At 41.3% G+C, this 22,821-nt stretch overlaps 1 protein-coding gene across 4 annotated transcripts in view; it reads left to right on the top strand.

Annotated features, from left to right (window-relative positions):
* The window catches only part of nbeal1 (neurobeachin-like 1), a 234,448-nt gene that overhangs the window by 143,190 nt on the left and 68,437 nt on the right, over positions 1-22,821 (top strand). For all 4 annotated transcript variants that reach the window (XM_087988827.1, XM_087988828.1, XM_087988826.1 and 1 more), the window contains 7 exons: positions 1,450-2,030; positions 10,529-10,661; positions 11,817-11,936; positions 17,763-18,066; positions 18,916-19,001; positions 19,844-19,933; positions 21,513-21,696. In XM_087988827.1, coding sequence (XP_087844953.1) covers positions 1,450-2,030; positions 10,529-10,661; positions 11,817-11,936; positions 17,763-18,066; positions 18,916-19,001; positions 19,844-19,933; positions 21,513-21,696 — 1,498 coding nt within the window. The remainder of the gene's footprint in view (positions 1-1,449; positions 2,031-10,528; positions 10,662-11,816; positions 11,937-17,762; positions 18,067-18,915; positions 19,002-19,843; positions 19,934-21,512; positions 21,697-22,821) is intronic.

The following is a 22,821-nucleotide window of genomic DNA, read 5'->3' as shown; positions in this document are numbered from 1 at the left end:
GAAAGGTTGCTGCCTTTGCCTAAAACAGAGAGCTCAAAAGATTTTGTTTCATTCATTCATGGGCATTGACAGTTTTTGCCCGTCCCTAATTGCCACTGGAACTAACTGGCTATGACCATTTAAGAGTCAGCCACTGCTGCAGATCTGGAGTCACATGTAGGCCAGACCAGGTAAAAATGCAAAATTTGTTTCTCTAAAGGGTATTAGAGAACCAGATGGATTTTTACAAAAATCCATGGCATTTAAACCTTAGTCCCCACAGCATTAGCCCAGATCTCTGGGTTACTAGTCAAGTGATAATACCATAGCCACTACCTCCCTTTGTGATGGGTGAATGGGAATTGGTGCATGTTTGGACATGGACAGCAGAATTTTGAATGTGCACAAGTTTAGGGAGAATAGAAAACAGGAGGCCAGCCAGAGGTGCATTAAAATAATCAAGTTTAGGGGTACCAGAGGCATGGATATAAATGTCCTTTTAAAGGTGATACTTAGAACCTACCTTTTGACTCAGCTTCTGTTCACCTACTGTAATTTGCTTTTATATTTCTCAGTATTTAATTTTGTTTGATAATGCTCCTGTGAAGCGCTGGAGGATGTTTTACTCGATTAAATGTTGTTATTTAAACAGGTGCTGAAGGAAATAATCTAGCCCTCTGTCTTTTACATCCTGCCTACAGATACCTATATCTCTCCAATTTGCAAGTCCATCTTCATAAATTGAGGTTGCTGTTAATGTGAAAACACTTCTATCACTTTGCTCATGTTGTAATGTCATTGGAATCAACATGCCATCAATGGATGGGGAATGAACTTCCTGAGGAAGTGGTGATACAGGCACAGTTACAACATTTAAAAGACACTTAGAGAAGTAGGTGTATAGGAAAAGTTTGAAGGGATATAGGTGAGGAGCAGACAGGTGGGAATAGTTCGATTTAAGATTATGTTTGCCATGGACTGGTTGGACCGAAGGATCGGTTTCCATACTGTATGACTACTGTATGGACAATTAAATTTCTGTACCATCAAACAAAATGAATATGTCTTTCCAGTAACACACGACGCTATGATTTACACAAATGTAAATGCCATGATATTTGAGGATTACCAGTATTACTCATTTAATTGGTATTTGACTGTATTGGTTGAAATGAATCAATATCTTTGAATAGTGATGGAATTACTCATTTATGCTGTCAAAAGCCTAACCTGAATAGCATGGACCACTTTTCCCATCACAGTAATTTTCTTGAGAAGTAAGTGATTAGATTGCAGCTGGGTTTAATCTTTAAGGATACCATTTAATTCTGGATATCGCAGGTTGGTGATGCATTTACCAGTGTCCTTTAGCGCTTATCTGTGTGCAGTTTGCAGTTGTGCATGCTTACAGTTGTAAAAAAAAATTCAGTGATTCATGGTCTCACTTGCTGTGTTATTTCCTGCTTGCAGGCAATTGAAGGTGAACATACCTCTGTTGGGATGCTGGGGATCAGCAATGTCCAGCCACTTCTACTGCTCATCCAGTGGCTTCCTGAGCTGGATTCTTTCGAGCTGCAAATTTTTGTCTCTGATTGGCTGAAGAGGATCTGCTGCATTAACCGTCAAAGTCGCACGTTTTGTGTGAATGCCAACATTGTGAGGCGTATCCTTGTGACTTTGAACTGTCATGTGAGGCTACATCGTACATGTGCGGAGAATCTAATTGGACTCCTAGGGTCATTAGGCAGCCAGTCACTGAGCTCAGGAGAGCTCTTGCAGTTGATGAGGTTATTAAGGGTGGACAATTCTAAAGAGGCCCATCCCTATGTTGCCCCTGTGATACGTGCAATACTAGGCATAGCCCGAAAGCAGGGCTTGGATAATGCACTACAGTACTTTAATCTATCCCACAGCATGGCGGGGATCATGGTACCCACTATTCAACGTTGGCCTGGCTATGCCTTCAGCTTCTATGCCTGGTTGTGCGTTGACCAGGGGCAAGAGGCCAGTGGAATAATTGGGAAAGGAAGCAAGAGGAAACAGTTGTACAGGTAGGACAAAGACAATTCAGTTGTAAAAATTTAACATTTGTTTTCTGTCTTGCAGCAGAACTGTTTCAGACCTTCATTGTGCAGTTGTTAACCAATCCTCCCCTTCCTCGAAGATGGTGTTTGCCATTGTATAGGAACGGACCTTATGACTCATCATGCTTTTGTGGCTAAGGTTGCCAACCTCTTCTCCCCCCCCCCCCGCTTGATTTTTGTGGTGCCTCTAAGAATTAGAGCCATTGCAAAACAAGAGACAGCCATTCGGCTCATGCTGGCTGTCTATAGGGAAATCCAGTTAGACCCATCCTGCCAGTCTATCTGTGTGACCCTGTTTGTTCATTGCCTTCAAGTGTCCAGCATTTGTTACCCCTACATTCAGTGGTCATAGCTTCACAAGGACAGTTAGGAATGGGCAACAAATGCTGGCCTAGCTAATGACATGACATCTCGTAGAGAGAGAAATAAAAGTCTGTACATCTTGATTAAATTGCCTTTCAACCTCCCTTGCTCCAGGGAGGATGACCTGAGGTGAAGTTCAGTTTTTGAGCTCTGCTGCAACCAATCTAGGAGAAAAACCCAGAGGGGCCCTTTCTCTGTTTTCAGTGAACGTTTTACTTATTAGAGATAGTAAGTGGGATCAAGACTGATTTTAGTGAGGTAGTTGGAAGCTGGAGATAATGTATTGAAATCTGCAGGAATCTCTCCAGTCAGAGGTAGTAATCTCACCTGCAGGAACCAGAATATTGAGCTTGTGCCTGTCTGATCTGAACTGTGTTGATTCTTGTGATTAATTCTTTTTAACACTGTAACAAAACTCGATTTTAGATAGAGTCATAGAGTCGTACCGCACAGAAACAGATTCTTTGGTCCAATTAGTCCACGCTGACCAGATATCCTAACCTAATCTAGTCCCACCTGTCAGCACCCGGTCCATATCCCTCCAAACCCTTCCTATTCATCTTCCCATCCAGATGCCTTTTAAATGCTGCAATTGTACCAGCCTCCACCACATCCTCTGGCAGCTCATTCCATACACGTACCACCCTCTGCACTAAAAGGTTGCCCCTTAGGTCTCTTTTATATCTTTCCCCTCTCACCCTAAACCTATGCCCTGTCGTTCTGGACTCCCCCACGCCAGGGAAAAGACTTACACTATTTACCCTATCCAAGCCCCTCACGATTTTATAAACCTCCAAAATGTCTCCCCTCAGCCTCTGACTTTCCAGGGAAAACAGCCCCAGCCTATTCAAGCTACAGCTCAAATCCGCCAACCGTGGCAACATCCTTGTAAATCTTTTCAAGTTTCACAACTTCCTTCTGATCGGAAGAAGACCAGAATTGCATGCAATATTCCAAAAGTGGCCTAACTAATGTTCTGTACAGCCGCAACATGACCTCCCAAGTCCTGTACTCAATACTCTGACCAATAAAGGAAAGCATACCAAATGGCTTCTTCACTATCCTATGTACCTGCGACTCCACTTTCAAGGAGTTATGAACATGCACTCCAAGGTCTCTTTGTTCAACAACACTCCCTAGGACCTTAATGTTAAGAGTATACGTCCTGCTAAGATTTGCTTTCCTAAAATGCAGCATCTTGCATGTATCTAAATTAAACTCCATCTGCCACTACTTAGCCCATTGGTCTATTTGTTCAAGATCCCATTGTACTCTGAGGTAACCTAATTTTGGTGTCATCTGCAAACCTATTAATTATACCTCCTATGTTCACATCCAAATTATTTATATAAATGATGAAAAGTAGTGGACCCAGCACTGATCCTTGTGTTACTCCACTGGTCACAGGCCTCCAGTCTGAAGAACAACCCTCCACCAGCACCCTCTGTCTTCTACCTTTGAGCCAGTTCTGTATCCAAATGGCTAGTTCTCCCTGTATTCCATGAGATCTGACCTTGCTAACCAGTCTTCCAAGGGGAACCTTGTCAAGTGCCTTACTGAAGTATATTTAGATCATGTCCACTGCTTAGTCCTCATCAATCCTCCTTTGTTACTTCTTCAAAAAACTCAATCAAGTTTGTGAGACATGATTTCCCACGTACAAAGCCATGTTGACTATCCCTAATCAGTCCTTGCCTTTCCAAATACATTTAAATCCTATCCCTCAGGATTCCCTCCAACAACTTTCCCACCACCAACGTCAGGCTCACCAATCTATGGCTTGTCCTTACCATGTTTCTTAAATAGTGGTATCACGTTAGCCCATGTTAGCCTTACAGCACCTCACCTATGGCTATCGATGATACAAATATCTCATCAAGGGGCCTTCCCCAACTTCCCAGCGTTCTAAGCGACACCTGATCAGGTCCTGGGGTTGATCCACTTTTATGCGTTTGAAGACATCCAGCACTTCCTCCTCTGTAATATGGACATTTTGCAAGATGTCACCATCTATTTCCCTACATTCTACATCTTCCATGTCCTTTTCCACAGTAAATACTGATGCGAAATACTCATTTAGTAACTCCCCCATCTCCTGCAGCTCCACAAAGGCAACCTTGCTGATCTTTGAGGGGTCCTATTCTCTCCATAGTTACTCTATTGTCCTTAATGCATTTGTAAAACCTTTTGGATTCTCCTTAACTCTATTTTCCAAAGCTATCTCATGTCCCCTTTTTGCCCTCTTGATTTCCCTCTTAAGGATACTCCTACTGCTGTTATTTCTTCTTAGGATTCACTCGATTTCTGATACCTATACCTGACCAATGTTTCCTTCTTTTCCTTAATCAGAACCTCAATTTATCTCATGATCTAGCATTCCCTGCACCTACCAGCCTTTCCTTCCATCCTAACAGGAATATACAGTCTGTAGACTCTCGTTATCTCTTTTTTAAAGGCTTCCCATTTTCCAGCCATCCCTTTACCCATGAACATCAGTTCCCAATCAGCTTTTGAAAGTTCTTGCCTAATACCATCAAAATTGGTCTTCCTCCAATTTAGAACTTCAACGTTTAGATCCAATCTATCCTTTTCCATTGGTATTTTAAAACTAATAGAATTATGGTCACTGGCCCCCAAAGTGCTCCCCCACTGACACCTCAGTCATCTGCCCTGCCTTATTTTCCAAGATTAGGTCAAGTTTCGCACCTTTTCTAGTAGGTACATCCACACACTGAATCAGAAAACTTTCTTGTACACACCTAACACATTCCACTCCATCTGAACTCTTAACACTATGGCGGTCCCAGTCTATGTTTGGAAAATTAAAATCCCCTACCGTAACCACCCTATTATTCTTACAGATAACTGAAATCTCCTTACAAATTTGTTTCTTGATTTCCTGCTGACTATTAAGGGGTCTATAATACAATCCCAATAAGATGATCATCTCTTTCTTATTTCTCAGTTCCAATAACTTACCTGGATGTATTCCTAGGAATATCCTAAGTATAGACATAATGCTATCCCTTATCGAAAGCTCCACTCCCCCTCCTCTCTTGCCCCTCTTTCTATCCTAAATGTAGCATTTGTATCCTGGAACGTTAAACTGCCAGTCCTGTCCATCCCATCGCAATGTTTTTGTAATTGCTGTGATATCCCAGTCCCATGTTCTTAACCATGCGCTGAATTCATCTGCCTTCCCTGTTAGGCCTCTTGCATTGAAGTAAATGCAGTTTAATTTATCAGTCCTACCTTATTCTGTGCTTTGTTTCGTCCTGCCCTGACTGTTTGACTCGCTCCCTTTCCCAACTGTACCAGTCTTAGATTGATCTCTTTGTTCACTATCTCCCTGCACTGCCCAGCCCCCACAACCTTACTTGTTTAAATTCTCCCAAGCAGCTCTTGCAAATCTCCCTGCCAGTATATTAGTTCCCTTCCAATTCAGGTGCACTCTATCCTTCTTGTACAGGTCACTTCTATCCCAAAGAGATTCCAATGATCTAAACATGTGAACCCTTCTCTCATGCACCAGCTCCTCAGCCATGCATTCATCTGCCTTATCCTCCTATTGCTGCCCTCACTACCTCGTAGCATCAGGAGTAATCCAGATATTACTGTTCTCAAGGACCTCCATTTTAAATTCCTGCCTAACTTTCTATATTGTGCCTTCAGAATCTGATCTTTTTCCCCTCCTATGCCATTGGTTCCAATGGGTATAATGATGTCCTGCTGGTCCCTCTCCCCCTTGAGAACATTCAGAATTCTCTGACCAATAAAGGAAAGCATACCAAACGCCGCCTTCACTATCCTATCTACCTGCGACTCCACTTTCAAGGAGCTATGGACCTTCACTCCAAGGTCTCTTTATCCAGCAACACTCCCTAGGACCTTACCATTAAGTGTATACGTCCTGCTAAGATGCTTCCTTATCTAGCAAGGCCAAAACTTTACACAGAGCTCCAAGTTTAGTCTCACAAAGTCCCCATAAAATTAAAGTCAAACTTCATCAGTGCTATACACCAGTCCCTTTATAATAAAAGCTAACCCACAGTTTACTTTCCTAATTGCTTTCTGCATCTACTTATTAAATTTCTGAGATTATTGTCACAAGGATACAATAGTCCTTCTGTACACCAATATTTCTCACTCTCAAATTTACCTTGTCTGTTTTTCTTTCCAAAGTTGACAGCTTCACAAGCTTGCCCCACCTCACCCATTATATTTCATTTGCCATGTTCTTGCTCAGTCATTTGAACCATCATTTACCCTTTTCCATCTCTTTGTCCCCTCCTAATAGCTTTCTTTCTCATCTGTTTGTCTAACTAGAAAAATTAGTCAAGTGTTGAGTCATGCTATGGAGAGAATGGAGGTATTGTGCTAAGTGGTCAGCCAAACTATGTATGATCTCCCAATTGTAACTTTGGGCCTGTTGATTCTAAGTACAGGTCGTTCTGCTATAATGCAAATTCTGTTGATGGGAATTGCTACATGAATTGGAAACATTGTTTCTATAGCACGAACTTTTAAAGCATGTATTGGTTACAATGCGATTCCGGCCCCTTTAGTTTAAATAGTGCTTCTAATTTTGTGATTTTCTTACAACATGGGATTGCACATAAATGGAACTACCGTGTTATAGCAGAGCTGACTGTTAGTACTCTTCACTTCAGTGAAGAGGAATCTCCATTCACATTCATGGGAAAGGGAATGATTGTCGTTGGGGATTCACGAGAAAACTATCTCTTCTCCTGATGAAAAGTAATTCATTAGAAATCATTGTTACCTCAACGTTATGGCCTCGCTGGTCCTGAAAACTAAACTAGTAACCCACATTGCACCCATCATCAATTTGTTGATATGTTAGCCCAGCTCCACAGTGTTTCAGTATAAACCGTTTAGCCAGAAGTTGTTCTATCTTTTTAAGTTATTTTCATTTTTGAATGAAAACCGAAAGGATTTATTAAATGGTGTTTAATTTTAAATTAGCTGCTTGTTTGCAGGAGGCACAGGGTATTTGTTCACACTTACGAAGATCTTTGACTTGTCAATTAAAAATCACTACTTAAGCAGCTGAAAGGGCAAAATAAAGTGACTATCTTCAGGCTGGCGATGCTTTTTACTTCAGAGCAAAAATAGCTCATTCTCCAGAGTTTCAATGGTTTCATCCAAAACATTCCCACTCCCAAGCTGTTTAGTTACCTTGGAGCTGGTCATGTAGTTGTTGGTAGGCATAAGGTCATTCTCATTACTAACTGGTCACTCCTTCACAGACCAACTAGCTACTTGCGCCAGTCAAAGCAGCATTCGTACAGACTCGTTATTTCCAGCTCGCCTGCAAACTAATTTTCCATTGCTGCTTGAACAAGCAGCTGTGTAAACAATGCATACAATGAGTGTCAGGTTATTTGTTTTTTTAAAAAAATGCAGCAATTCTTTAATAATCCTTTGTTTTAAAACTGTTCTTTTCCCATTTCGGTCAATAATCAAAAATGCAGAAAAATAACAAAAGGTATGGTCTTTATAGTGAAGATTGTGGCTTTTATTTATATAAATAATGCAAAGCTAGAGAGCACAATGTAAAATGTATTTTTATGCACAATTAGAGAAACTATTGTGGTTGCTAAGATTTAATCCATTCCGTATCAGCAGTCTGGTATGAAGCTGGGAATTGGTGTGTTGTAGCATTGAAGAGGATTTACTAAACTCAATAAATAGTAGATTGCTGGCTTCTTTTTGAAAATACTCTGCTCCATATTCAAGAGCATTGGATGTCAGTAATTAATTGAAATAATTCTATAGACATTCACATGTACCAGCAAAGTACAGTGCACAAATTATTGCCTTGAACCTGATGACTGTTTGATGTTCTTGCAAATTTTTTTCTGCAGATGTAGTTTTGTTGGTTATACTAATTTGCAATACACTATGTCACTGGATGCAGCTTGGGAAAAGATTAATTTTGAAAAAATGTTGCTGTCAGAATTCACTGTCAATAAGGTTTCAGTGGAGCATAGTAATTATTATATAAATTTGGAGTACTTTTAGTTGTTTGTGTCATGTGAACATTGCCAGTACAGACCTATCCCTAATTGCCCTTGAGAAAGTGATGGGAAGCTGCCTTCTGGAATCATTGTTCTCCTTAGGGATTAGGGGCATCCACAGAGCTGCTCCAAAAGGCATTTGAAGCTTTCGATCCAGCAGGAATGAAGAAACAGTGACGTAGTGTCAAGCCGGGCTGTGTGGTCTGGAGTAGAACCTGCAACTACATGTGTTCCTGTGCATCTGCTGCCCTTGACCTTCCAGGTGGTCGAGTCACAGGTTTTGAAGGAGGTTTGGTGTGTTGCTGCAGTTAGCTTGTATGCTCTATAGTAAACACTATTTCCACTTCGTATTGGTGAAGGGAGTGAAGGTTTGAGGCAGTGAATGGGATGCCACTCAAGCGGGTTGTTTTGTCCAGGATGGTGTCAAGCTTTTTGAGTGTTCCTGGAGCTGCATTCATTTGGGAAGTGGGTAGTATTTCATCACATTCCTGACTGTTGTTGTTACAGATGGTGGGCAGATTTCAAGGAGTCAGGATGGTGAATTATTTGCTGCAGGATTCCTAGCCTCTGACTTACTTTTACAGCCACAATATTTATGCGGCTGGTCCAGTTCAGTTTCAAGTCAGTGATAACCACCCAGGATTTCAATTGTGGGCGACTCAGCAACAGTGATACTATTGAATATCAGGGGGCGGTGGTTAGATTCACCATTCTCTATATAGCACGCATTCCTGCGGTGTGAATTATTGATTGCCACTCATCACCCAAATCTTGACATTGCTCAGGTTTTGGTGCATATAGGCACAGACTGCTTCAGTATCTGAAGAGTTGCTATTGGTGCTGAAGATCATTCAATCATCAGCAAAATCATTCCCACTTCTGACTTTATGCTAAAAGGAAATTCATTAAGGGAGCAGCAGAAGATGGTTGTACTTGGTTTTTGGAAGATTATGTATTGATTTGATCAAAGTTTTCAAAATGTTAAGAGGAGTTGCTCTGCTGGATTGGGAGGGAATCCCCAGTTGAGGAGGCATAGCACTCAAGGGGACATAGGTGTCGCATTAATTTTTAGACAAGTGAAAGTAGGTAACATTTCTGTACAAAATGGATCGTAGAAATTTGGAACTTTTGCTCACTTGAAAACTGGTATTAATTTAAAAACAGATTGTTACATTTTTGTTATCTGAAGATATTAAGAGAACTGGAACAAAGAATAGAGTTAGTGCAAAGATTGGCCATGACCTCATGGGATGGTGGAATGAGCTTGAATAGCTATGTAACTACCTCCTTTTCCTATGTTCCTGATGGATGTGTGAAATTTTCCAACTGAAATATATCCAGCTGTTCACTTGGATTATTTGTGGTCATTCCAAACTTGGTTGTGCTGAAGTTTGAACTACAGTGAAGTGGTGGGAAAGTACAACTCTCCAAATGTGATTTCAAGCTTTTCTCTTTATAACACACAAAGTAACAAATACATTATTCCATCCTGGTTTTGGGGCTAGTTCCAATGTCAAGCTTAGCAGACCTTTAAAACTACTTGGGGATACAAATCAACTTATTGTTTCCACTTCAAGTTTCCTAACTGACTTCTTTGATCTAGTTGGACAAGGCGTTAAAGACCTCACTCCTTACTGTTCCCCAGTGCTTATATCCAATTGATCCCTGACATCCCAGGTGTGGGCTCCTGGCAGCTGCTTTGCCCTCCTCCTACCCCATTCCACAGGACTTAAATGAAGGAAACAGTTCCAACATGAACATGAGCATTGCTGTAGTGCCTTGTGCTAAATTCATGTTTGAAAAATGAAATTTCTCTGCAGTTGGCATCTAATCTGGATACCTGGGAGTTTTTGCATTCTGCACGTTTAACCCTTCTATTCTGCAGCACATTAATTTGAATTAAATTGTATTTCTTGAAAGATTTCTGACTGATAAGTAGAAATGATATGTAATACAAAATATGACAGCGTTTTTCTTTTGCAAATATTGAATGTGTGCACAGTGCAATTTTTCCAGTCTTAAGCTAGAGGCACTAAATGTCTTACCCTGTGTGTTTTTTAGTTTTTTCACAGCCAGTGGAACAGGATTCGAAGCTTTTCTGACTTCTTCAGGAGGGCTGGTTGTAGCAGTTTGCACAAAGAAGGAATACATGACTGTAATGCTGCCTGACCATTGCTTTTGTGACTCCCTATGGGTAAGTGTAAAGACTAAGAGACCAAACATCGGTGTTTATTTTGTTGTATTTGATCAACTACTATAACTACTATAACTGAAATCTTACAGCAGTTTCATGGTGAAAAGGCAAACCTACAAGATGCACATCCAGCCTTAGTTGATACACCTACCTGCATGGTGTAGTGTGTTGATTTTACCCTGTTCCCTTTCACAATTTCAGAGTCACTGACGTATCTTGCTTAAACCATGGAAGCAGCTGCCAATTTGGGAATAGTACGGTTCCACAAACAACAATGTCAGTTATCAGATAATTTTCCATTTGGTCATGCTGAGTAAAGAAGAAATGTTGGCCAAGTGAATGAACTGCCCTGCTCTTCTGTGCCATGGGCTCTTGTCTCTACACTTGTTAGTTTAGATTTCTCACCCAAAGGACTCCAGTATTGACCTGAATCGTGTGTTTGTGTCCTTAGTGGGACTTTGACCACCATTGAGTTACTTTCATGTGTTTATCCCAATCTTTATCAGAGGCAACTGGAGACAGCTGGATTGGCAGTTACTTTGGAATTATATATTTCAGTGTCACCAACCAAATGAACAAAGAAAGGCTGCATTGAAACTGTTCAAATGCAGTATAGCTGAAAACTGGAGTTTTAAAAAAAAATCATTGAGGAACCTTTCTACCTACTTTGTAACTCGCCTCGTCTCTGGATAGAAAGGCTAATGTTTAAAAATACATTTACATGCTTGTAGTTGAACTGATCTAACTTGGTTGACTACTTCCTCATTGGAACATTAAATGTGAAGGTACAGATTCTAATCCTCCATGGAGTTCCTGATTGAACTAATGTGAAGGGGAGGCTGTGATGTCTCCCACACGGCGTTCAAAATGTTGGATAGAGGGTGTTGTCAGATTGCAATCATCTGTCTCACTGAGATGGCCAAAGAAAATGTTGCTTTGAAAGTCTGGAAACAGGCTTGTTCGTTCAACATCCTTGAGACAAAGGCATTGAACTTAAAATATAAAAGCTCATGTGAGCCCCTAATAATTAGATAATTGCACTTTCTTTAAACTATTTGGTTGTCTGCTCAATTGTCAACAAAACCCCTCTTGAACACTACAACTGACCTCAGTACTTGAATTCTTTAGCTGATCTGTGAATGTTTCTGTTAACAGCATAATATAGCTGTGGTACATGTCCCAGCAAAACGTCCCTTTGGTCAGAGTCTGGTGTACATCTATGTCAATGGTCAGCAGAAACTCTCTGCACCCCTCAAATTCCCCACTATGAACGAGGTAAGGTTTTATATCTGAATACACAGCTGTGTTTTCTTTCTTGGGGTATTGGAAATATGTCATGGTAATATTTCAGGTGGCATGTAAAGATAGTTTTCTGTATGGCATAGACATATATCGTAGAACATAGAACATTACAGCGCAGTACAGGCCCTTCGGCCCTCGATGTTGCGCCGACCTGTCATACCAATCTGAAACCTATCTAACCTACACTGTTCCATGTACATCCATATGCTTGTCCAATGACGACTTAAATGTACTTAAAGTTGGCGAATCTACTACCGTTGCAGGCAAAGCACTCCATACCCTTACTACTCTCTGAGTAAAGAAACTACCTCTGACATCTGTCCTATATCTATCACCCCTCAATTTAAAACTATGCCCCCCCACCGTGCTCGCCGTCACCATTCTTGGAAAAAGGCTCTTCCTGTCCACCCTATCTAACCCTCTGATTATCTTATATGTGTCTCTATTAAGTCACCCCTCAACCTTCTTCTCTCTAACAAAAACAGCCTCAAGTCCCTCAGCCTTTCCTCGTAAGACCTTCCCTCCATCCCAGGCAACATCCTAGTAGATTTCCTCTGCACCCTTTCCAAAGCTTCCACATCCTTCTTATAATGCGGTGACCAGAACTGTACACAATACTCCAAGTACGGCCACACTAGAGTTTTCTACAGCTGTAGCATAACCTCATGGTTCTGGAACTCGATCTCTCTATTAATAAAAGCTAAAACACTGTATGCCGCCTTAACAACCCTGTCAACCGGGGTGGCAACTTTCAAGGATCTGTGTACCTGGACACCGAGATCTCTCTGCTCATCTACACTACCAAGAATATTACCATTAGCCCAGTACTTTGCATTCCGGTTACTCCGACCAAATTGAATCACCTCACACTTGTCCGCATTAAACTCCATTTGCCACCTCTCAGCCCAGCTCTGCAGCTTATCTATGTCTCTCTGTAACCTACAACATCCTTTGTCACTATTCACAACTTCACCGACCTTAGTGTCGTCTGCAAATTTACTAACCCACCCTTCTACGCCCTCATCCAGGTCGTTTATAAAAATGACGATCAGCAGTGGACCCAACACTGCCCCTTGCGGTACATCACTAGTAACTGGACTCCAGGATGAACATTTCCCATCAACCACTACCTTCTGTTTTCTTTCAGCAAGCCAATTACTGATCCAAACTGCTATATCTCCCACAATCCCTTTCCTCCGCATTTTGTACAATAGCCTACTGTGGGGAACCTTATCGAACGCCTTGCTGAAATCCATATACACCACATCAACCGGTTTACTCTCATCTACCTGTTTGGTCACCTTCTCAAAGAACTCAAAAAGGTTTGTGAGGCACGACCTACCCTTCACAAAACCGTGCTGACTATCCCTAATCAATTTATTCTTTTCTAGATGATTATAAATCCTATCTCTAATAACCTTTTCCAACACTTTACCAACAACTGAAGTAAGGCTCACTGGTCTATAATTACCAGGGTTGTCTCGACTCTCCTTCTTGAACAGGGGAACCACATTTGCTATCCTCCAGTCTTCTGGCACTATTCCTATAGACAATGATGATTTAAAGATCAATACCAAAGGCTCGGCAATCTCCTGCCTGGCTTCCCAGAGGATCCTTGGATAAATCCCATCCGGCCCAGGGGACTTATCTATTTTCACACTCTGCAGGATTTCTAATACCTCTTCCTTGTGAACCTCAATCACACCTAGTCTAGTAGCCTGTATCTCAGTAATCTCCTCGTCAACATTGTCATTTTCTAGAGTGAATACTGTTGAAAAATATTCATTTAGTGCTTCCCCTATCTCCTCTGACTCCAAACACAACTTCCCGCTACTATCCTTGATTGGCCCTAATCTTACTCTCATCATTCTTTTATTCCTTAAATGCCTATAGAAAACTTTAGGGTTTACCCTGATCCTATCCGCCAACAACTTCTCATGTCTCCTCCTGGCTCTTTTGAGCCCTCTCTTTAGGTCTTTCCTGGCTACCTTGTAACCCTCAAGCGCCCTAACTGAGCCTTCACATCTCCTCCTAACATAAGCCGCCTTCTTCCTCTTGACCAGAGATTCCACTTCCTTCATAAACCACGGCTCCCGCGCTCTACAGCTTTCTCCCTGCCTGACAGGTGCATACTTATCTAGGACGCACAGTAGCTTTACCTTGAATAAGCTCCATATTTATAATGTGCCTATCCCCTGCAGTTTCCTTCCCCATCCTATGCTTCCTAAATCTTGCCTAATCACATCATAATTGCCTTTCCCCCAGCTGTAACCCTTGCCCAGTGGTAAACACCTATCCCTTTCTATCACTAAAGTAAACATAACAGAATTGTGATCGCTATCACCAAAATGCTCACCTACTTCCAAGTCTAGTAGCCAGGGTCTTTACCCAGTACCAAATCTAATGTGGTTTTGCCCCTTGTTGGTCTGCCTACATATCCTGGGAGTGTAGGAATGTACCATGAGTTGGGGGGATGGTCTGTGCAGGTTGCAAAATAGTTTTGGGAAAGGATTGTGTGTGTTGCAGAGGGTATATAATGAAATATCCACTTCTAGCAATACAGTACATCAATGTCTGAAGTCTGTGGTAAGTAATGGAGGCAATTTCCAGATGTGAAAATACATGATTTATTTCATATGAATTATTACCACCGTGGTAATCCATTTACCATTTCCATTGGTCATGTCGAAGTTATTAGTCACCAAGCTTAGTAGTGATAAGAACTTCTGATAAAAAACTTCAAGCATTATGTTCATCAACCACCAAAGTTTGAATGTTTAATCTTAGTTTATTTTAGAAATTTTATCATACAAGGGCCTGCGTTGCTATCACACTTTTCATGACCTCAGAAGGTCCCATACTTCTTTACAACCAATAAAGTAATTTTGAAGTTTAGTTGCCATTATAATAAGACCATAAGATATATATTAGGTTATTTGGCCCATTGAGTCTGCTGATAGGTTTTTCAACCCCATTTTCCTGCTTTGTCCCCGTAACCTTTGATCTCCTTGGCAATCAAGAATTTATCTATCTCCGTTTTACATATACTCATTTATTGCCTTCTGTGGCAATAAATTCCACAGATTCACCACTCTCTGGCTAAAAAGGTTTCTCCTTATCTCCATTCTAAAGGGTATTCCCTTTACTCTAAGGCTATGCCCTCAGGTCCTCGTCTCTCCTTCCAATGGAGACATCTTCCCAGTGTCCACTCTGTCCAGGCTGTTCTGTATTCTGTCAGTTTCAGTCAGATCCTCTCTCATCCGTCTAAACTCCATTGAGTATAGTCCCAGAGTCCTCAAACGTTCCTCATGGATTAATCCTTTCATTCCTGGGATCATTCTTGTGAACCTCCTCTAGACCCACTCCAGGGCCAATCCATCCTTCCAGTGTCCAAAATTGCTCACAATACTCTAAAGGTGGTCTGACCAGAGTCTCTTAAAGTCTCAGAAATACATCCCTGCTTTTATGTTCTAGTCTTCCCGAGATGATGGACAGCATTGTATTTGCCTTTTAACTACCGACTCAACCTGCAAGTTTATCTTAAGAGAAACTTGGGCATGGATCCCCAAGTCTCTATGCCTTTGAGATTTCTAACTTTTCTCCCCATTAAGAACATAGTCCATGCCTCTATTCTTCCTACCAAAGTGCATGACCTCACACTTTCCCACATTTTATTTAACCTGCCACTTCTTTGCCTACTCTCCTAACCTGTCTTAATATTTCTGCAGCCTCCCTCCTCCTCAATACTGCCTGTACCTCCACCTATCTTTGTATCATCTGAAAACTTAGCCTGAGTGCCGGCAGTTCCTTCATCTAAATCACTAATTTATAAAGTAAAAAGTTGTTATCCTAACACTGACTCTTGTGACTCTTAGTCACAGCTTCCATCCTGAGAAGGACCCTTTTATCCCCATTCTTTGCCTCATGCTGGACAATCTTCTGTCCATGTTAGTAACTTGCCTTTAACACAATGGGCATTTACCTTAATGAAGGGAATGTAGCATCTAATCTTGTGGACAGCCGACTCCCATTAACAGCAATGTGGTAATCAGTTTTTGTGAAGTACGTTGAGGGATAATTATTGGACGTAGAGCTGCTGTTTGAATTAGTGGGATAGAATCTGTAAATGCCCAGTTGAATGGCCAAGTAGGGTCACGGTTTAATGTTTCATCTGAAAATACACTATTGGAAAGTCACCTTAGATAGGGTCTCCAAGTTCAAGACTGTCATTAGTTAACTGGCTGGTCAGTGTCTCAGGACCCTCTGCATTATACATTCTGTGTCTTGACGATATGTTTGAATAAATCTTCCAGACTGCACATTGACCTCTGGTTTACGATCTTACAAAGTGTTCTGTTGCAAGCACCAATTCAAGGCTGATTAAGACAGATTTTTGATTGACAAGGATGTTGAGGGTTATGGAGGACAGGCAAGAAAGTGCTGTTAAGATCGCAACCAGATCAGCTTTGATCTTACTGAAGGGCAAAGCAGGCTCAAGGGGCTGAGTCAAGATTAGAGCACAGCAGGTCAGGCACGTCAGAGGAGCAGGAAAATTGACGTTTCGGGCAAAAGCCTTCATCAGGAATCAGCTTTTTCCTAAAACATCGATTTTCCTGTTCCTCTGATGTCTGCCTGACCTGCTGTGCTTTTCCAGCACCACTCTAATCTTGACTCTAATCTCCAGCATCTGTAGTACCCACTTACGTCAAGGGGCTGAGAGGCCACCTCTTCCCATTTCTGATGATGCTTATCTTGATAATTTTTAAAAAGAACAAAATGCTGGAAATAGTCAGCTGAACCGACAGAATCTGTGGAGATGAGAACAGGGTTAACTTTTCAGTTGAGTGACTTGTCATCCAAACTAGAAGAAAGAAGTTCATTTTAACGACGAGAAAGGGGCCAGAACGGGAGGAAAAGCAAGAGGCAAGATCTGTGAACAGGTGAAGGGTAGGAGTGATTAGATGAAAGATTTCTGGTTGCGAGGATGAAGGGAGTGAGAGTGAGGCAGCTCTAGAATTGAAAGATGTATCTAAAGGAGGTGAGAATAGCAAGGTCATGAATATTCACCATCCAAAAGTGAAGGGAAAGAAATGAGAGAACAAAAAACAATGAAGGGAAGCAAAATAAAGTGGACCAGAGGTTACACTGTAAAATTTAACTATAGCTATGAAATCAAAAACTGAGGTGCTGTCCCTAGAGTTTGCCTTTGAAGTTCATTGGAATACTGTAGCAGGCTGAGGACAGGAAGGTCAGAGTAGAATGAAGGTGAAGACTTAAAATGACTAGTAACTAGCTCCATGCCATCTGGACGATCATCCGTTGAATGTGGAAACTGGTGGAGGCAAAAAAATGAGGCATGATTCTGGGAGGGAAGGGGTAAGAATAGAAATATGTGAAATAGAATGAATATAGTCAAAGGCCCTGTCAGTCACTGTGTGTGCAGGAATCATTGGCTGAAGAAAATCAGAAGGACTAGCATGTTAGTGTGCTTCAGTTGAACAGGTGCATTGGAGAGGGAGAATGGGACAATGGACTAGCAGGAAATGGGGTGCAAAGAAGTGTAGTCTAAAAAGCTGTGGACATCAGTGGGTTTATAGCCGATATTGGTTAGTAATGTATTCCCAGAAATGGGAAGGCAGAAATCAGGAGAGAGTTGGAGATGGACCACATGAAGATAACAGAAGCAAAGAAATTGGAAGCAACATCAGTGTAATTTTCTAGTCTAGGGCAAAATCTTTAGCATTCCTAACGTGTCGCGTTCACACTAAAATCCTGTTAAATGTTTCCTCCCTATCTCAGCCTTTTACCTCATGTTGCATTGGATCAGCTGGTCAGAGGACCACGACCCCTCCACCCTCTCAAATCCCGGATCCTCCTTTCTCATTGTCCATTCCCTCTGGGCGGGCGTCCCTGAGTGCAATTCTTTCCTCGTCAGCCTGGAGTGGAGTCGCAGGAAAACCTGAATCGGTGACGAAATTCATTTCGGCAGGAACTCAGGATAGTGAATGGGGTTCGCCCACTTCACTGGAGGGTCAACTGGGTTCTGTTCTTGTCTTCCATGATGCACTACAGTACTCCCAAGTGAAGGCTCTATATCTTTCAGGTGAGAATTAGATTTCAACTAATGATTGAACATAACCACCTAGAATTAACTTACATTGGCCCCAGCACTTGGTGTATCTGAGTTATATTAATAAAACTATTTTGCTATTTTAAAATTTCTCTTCATAGACTCTTGAATGCAGGAGGTTGTCAGTTGGAGTTTTGTGTTTGTGCCAGCTCTTTCAAACCAACCACGCTCCCCTGTTCTATGCCCTTAGTTGTGTGAAATTTTCTGTCTCAAGTATGTCCAATTCTCTCTTGAAAGTTATTTTTGAATCTGTGCCCACCATAGTGTGTTCTGTATGATACCTACTTACTGCATAAAAATGCTTTCTTCTCATCGTCAGATTTTTTTAATGCAACTTAAATTAAAATAATTTTTTACTGCTTCCAATCCTGATGCCAGAAAAAAAATTTCGTCTCATACAACTTATCAAAACCATATATAGTCAGGAGCACTCCTATTGTATTTCCCCTTAAATGTCTCTGCTCTGAGGGGGGGCAGTCTCAGCTATCTAGTCTCTCCATAGAACTGAAACTGTTCATCCTGGTACCATTCTAGTAAATCTCTGCACCTCCTGCTAGATCCTGATCTCTTCCTGAAGTGTGATGTCAAAGTTGGATTCAGTACTCTAGCTGAGAGCTGTACAGTGCTTTTTTTTTTCATTCTTTATGGTATGTGGTCAGCATTTAGTGGCCATTGCTAATTGTTTTTGAGAAGGCAATGCTATACCGTCCAGATATGGTTGATAATGTTGAATGTAGTTCATACCATGGCAAGGTTTTGCCTGAAATATTGGATAGGGACTTCTTTAAAAAAATTACCTATGTTTTTTTTTCCTGGTGACAGGTCCAAACTGCATTTCTCCATTGAAATCTCAGGAGTCTGAGATTACAGACCTCACAAGTAAGCTGCTTCTGCATTATACACCAAAAGTAAGTAGATCTAAACCCATAATCTTTAAGGATTATCGTGTTGTTTTTAAGATTTTCCTTTCTTTGTCTTTGCGTACTGCCACTTCCAGAAGTTGTTGATCCTGATATGGGTCATGATCCCATTGGTACTGGATGCTTATGGTAACGCATCCCTTAAGTTGCCAGACCCCTTTCCTGAGCAGCAGACACTTTTATGGCGAAGGCATGGAAAGTTGTAAAATGTCCAGTGGATGTCTGCAATTGCAGAATTCACGAGAGTGCTGGAGAATGGAAACTTGGTTCAATTTGCTATCCTTAATCCAGGGAGTTGACACCAATGTTCGGCTTCAGAGCTGTTTACACCCTCACTCTTGAGGTGGCTTCAAACCAGCAACTACTTTCGAAATAAATGCATAAATCTGGAAGTATTCAGGTCAGGCTGCATTAATGGAAAGAGAAACTCATAAAATTTATGTGTTAACTCTATTTTTCTCTCCATGGATGCTGCCTGACCTGTTGAGTATTTATAGCATTTTCCATTTTATTTCAGATTTACAGCATCTGCATTACTTCGATTTTTCTTAATGTATATGAAAAGTCACTGGGTTATAAGCACCACTGCCAGGGTAGACATTTATTCCTCAACCCAAAATACCTTTCAGACATGAGTTGCTGCCTTGAGCAGTGTGTGTGGTGTAGGTGCTTCCATTGTGCTTTTAGGAAGAACATTCCAGAATTTTGCTCCAAGATGAAGAAGGAATGGCGACTCAGTGTTTTGTTCTGAAGTTCCTAATGCTATGAGATTATTTTACAGCTCAGTATTTCAAAACTAAATGCTATAAATATTTTCTGCATTATTACAGGCCTGCAAAAGTCCCATCTGCCTCGATTTATCTCCAAATCTCCTTCACGGGAGATTGACTGGGCATAAAGTTGTCAACTGGGACATTAAGGTATTTTAGTCAGTTGAATTATTGACCACAGTTATTATTGAGAAAGTGACAGTTATCCAGATTTTGCATTAGAAAAACAGACATTTGATACAATTATTAAACTTAATTAAGTTTAAATCATTCTTTCTCTGGATCTGAAATGCTGCAAAACTGAAAATGTACTGGAAATGGAGTGGTGCATACGGTAGATGATTTTAAATTATGTTTTGAAATAACTCCTTAATGAACAATCCATTCCCTCTGCTTACTCCCCTCACTTTTTCCAACCCCTGTATAGTTACCATAACCTTTTCCTTCAACCACATGGAGGCAAAACCAATGTTGTAGAAATACCCCATTGGGGCTGACAATAATTGGTTGTTGTTGGACATCCCTGGGACTTTTGGAATACTGGGTGCAATTCTGGTCTCCCCTCCTATCAGAAGGATGTTGTGAAACTTCAAATGGTTCAGAAAAGAGTTGCAAAGGTGTTGCCAGGATTGGAGGGTTTGAGCTATAGGGAGAGGCTGACTATGCTGGGGCTGTTTTCCCTGGAGCGCCGAAGGCTGAGGGGTGCCCTTATTGAGGTTTATAAAATCACGAGGGGCATGGATAGGATAAATAGACAAGGTATATTCCCTGGGCTGGGGGAGTCTAGAACTAGAAGGCATAGGTTGAGGGTGGGAGGGGAAAAATTTAAAAGAGACCTGAGGGGCAACTTTTTCACACAGAGGGTGGTACGTGTATGGAATGAGCTGCCAGAGGAAGTGGTGGAGGCTGGTACAATTATAATATTTAAAAGGCATCTGGATGGGTATATGAATAGGAAGAGTTTAGAGAGATATGGGCCAAATGCTGGTAAATGGGACTCGATTAAGTTAGAATTTCTGGTCAGCATGGACGAGTTGGACCGAGGTGGTCTGTTTCTGTGCTATACATCTCTCTGATTCTATGACTCAACTTCCAAATGATTCCTGAAGGCAACCAACACTGAGTCCCTAACACCTAAACCGAATGGACAGACCCAATCAGGACAGTGGCCCAAACTGTTTGCGAATGGCTTAGGCTACAAACCACTGCTTGGAATGTTCTAAACATATTGACTATTTTATAATAGGTTCACCCTGTATTGGCAGTTTGAAACTCTACTGATTTTAACCAAAGTCAGATTTTCTAATAATTTGAGCCATATCCTTAAAACTGCAATTATGGATGCAGTTGTGAGCAATTAGGAGAAACAGTTGCTAAGTGGCGAATGTCTGTTGTCAAATAAATGCTTGTCTGCTAGATCATCAAGTAACCACCAATGTGAAAATACTATTGAGCATGAGTATGAACTGCTTCAAATTTTGCTCTGCCCCATTTTTCTTCCACGTTAATTCTCCTTCTCAACTGCCATCCAGTCCAAGTGAGAGTACTGCCCTGCTACGCAGCACATTGAATGGAAGTAGCTGGTGCAACTCAGTTAAGAAATTGGAGCTTGAGATTCAGTTAGTATTGTCCTGCTGAAGCAGGCAGGAAGTGTTGAAATTATGCTTGTCTCATTGTACAATTTAAATGTGTCTTTATGACTAGATAATAAAGTTTTGATATCTTGCAGGATATGATCAATTGCACTGGTGGTCTGAATGTTCTTTTCCCACTGCTGGAACAAATGAGCAATCTTGGGAGCCAGGGATTGGTGAGAAATGGAGACAATCATGGCATCTCTGACTTTGTGACACCTGAAGCCTCCTCCCCTGCTGAAGGTGACTGGGTGGTGATTCCTTCAACTAGAGCGTCTGGTAAGACTTCATAGTTCATGTTACTTTTGAAATCGATGATCCATCTAGCTAGGTTTATGCATTATCATGATCTATTGCCACATTGCAGACCTGTTCTTCTCATTGCTACTTGTAGTTATTAGTGTGAAATCCTTCCTTTCCCCAACCCTGGAAAACTTGTCCTTTTTCTATTTATTAAGATTATGCAGTGTCTTAAGACTCTGGTTATAGTATTGTTTTCTTTAGTTTAATTTTTTTAGTCGAGTTTTAGTCAAGGCAAGTTGACGAGGACAGGGTGATAGTCATAGTCTATATGGATTTCAGTAAGGCCTTTGATAAGGTTCCACACGGTAGGCTGCTCTGGAAGGTTAGTTTGCATGGAATCCCAGGGTGAGCTGGCAGATTAGATACACATTTGGCTTAATGGTAGGAAGCAGAGGGTAATAGTGTCAGACTGGAGGCCTGTGACTAGTAGAGTCCCTCAGGGTTCTGTGCTCGACCCATTACTGTTTGTTATCTAAATCAATGAATTGAATGAGATTGTACAAGACATGATTAGTAAGTTGGCGGATGACACTAAAATAGAAGGTATTGTGGACAGTGAGGAAAGTTATCAGAAATTGCAGCAGGACATTAATTAGCTGGGGAAGTGGGTTGAGAAATGGCAAATGAAGTTTAATATAGATAAGTGTGAGGTCCTGCATTTTGGAAAGTCAAATCAAGGTAAGAGTTTCATGGTAAATGGTAGGGTCTTAAGGATTGTAGTAGAACAGAGGTACCTTGGAGTTCAGGTGCATGGTTCTCTGAAAGTGGAGTCATATAGACAGGGTAGTGAAGAAGGCTTTTAACAGACTGACCTTCATCAGTCAGGGCATTGAGTATGTAAGTTAGGAAATAATGTCACAGTTATACAGGACGTTGATGAGGCCGCACTTGGAGTATTGTGTTCAGTTTTGTTCACCTTGCTATAGGAAGGATGTTATTAAACTGGAAAAAGTGCAGAAGAAGTTTACAAGGAAATTGCCAGGACTCAATGGTCTGAGTTATAGGGAGAGGTTAGACAAGCTAGGACTTCTTTCTTTAGAATGTGGGGGACTGAGGGGGCATCTTATAGAAGTGTATAAGATCATGAGAGGCATGGTTAGG

Source organism: Chiloscyllium plagiosum, unplaced genomic scaffold (assembly GCF_037043375.1).
Source record: "Chiloscyllium plagiosum isolate Xiang-an unplaced genomic scaffold, Cpla_swu_hap1 HiC_scaffold_7, whole genome shotgun sequence".
Lineage (NCBI taxonomy): Eukaryota > Metazoa > Chordata > Chondrichthyes > Orectolobiformes > Hemiscylliidae > Chiloscyllium > Chiloscyllium plagiosum.
This window is presented reverse-complemented; position numbering and strand designations above follow the sequence as displayed.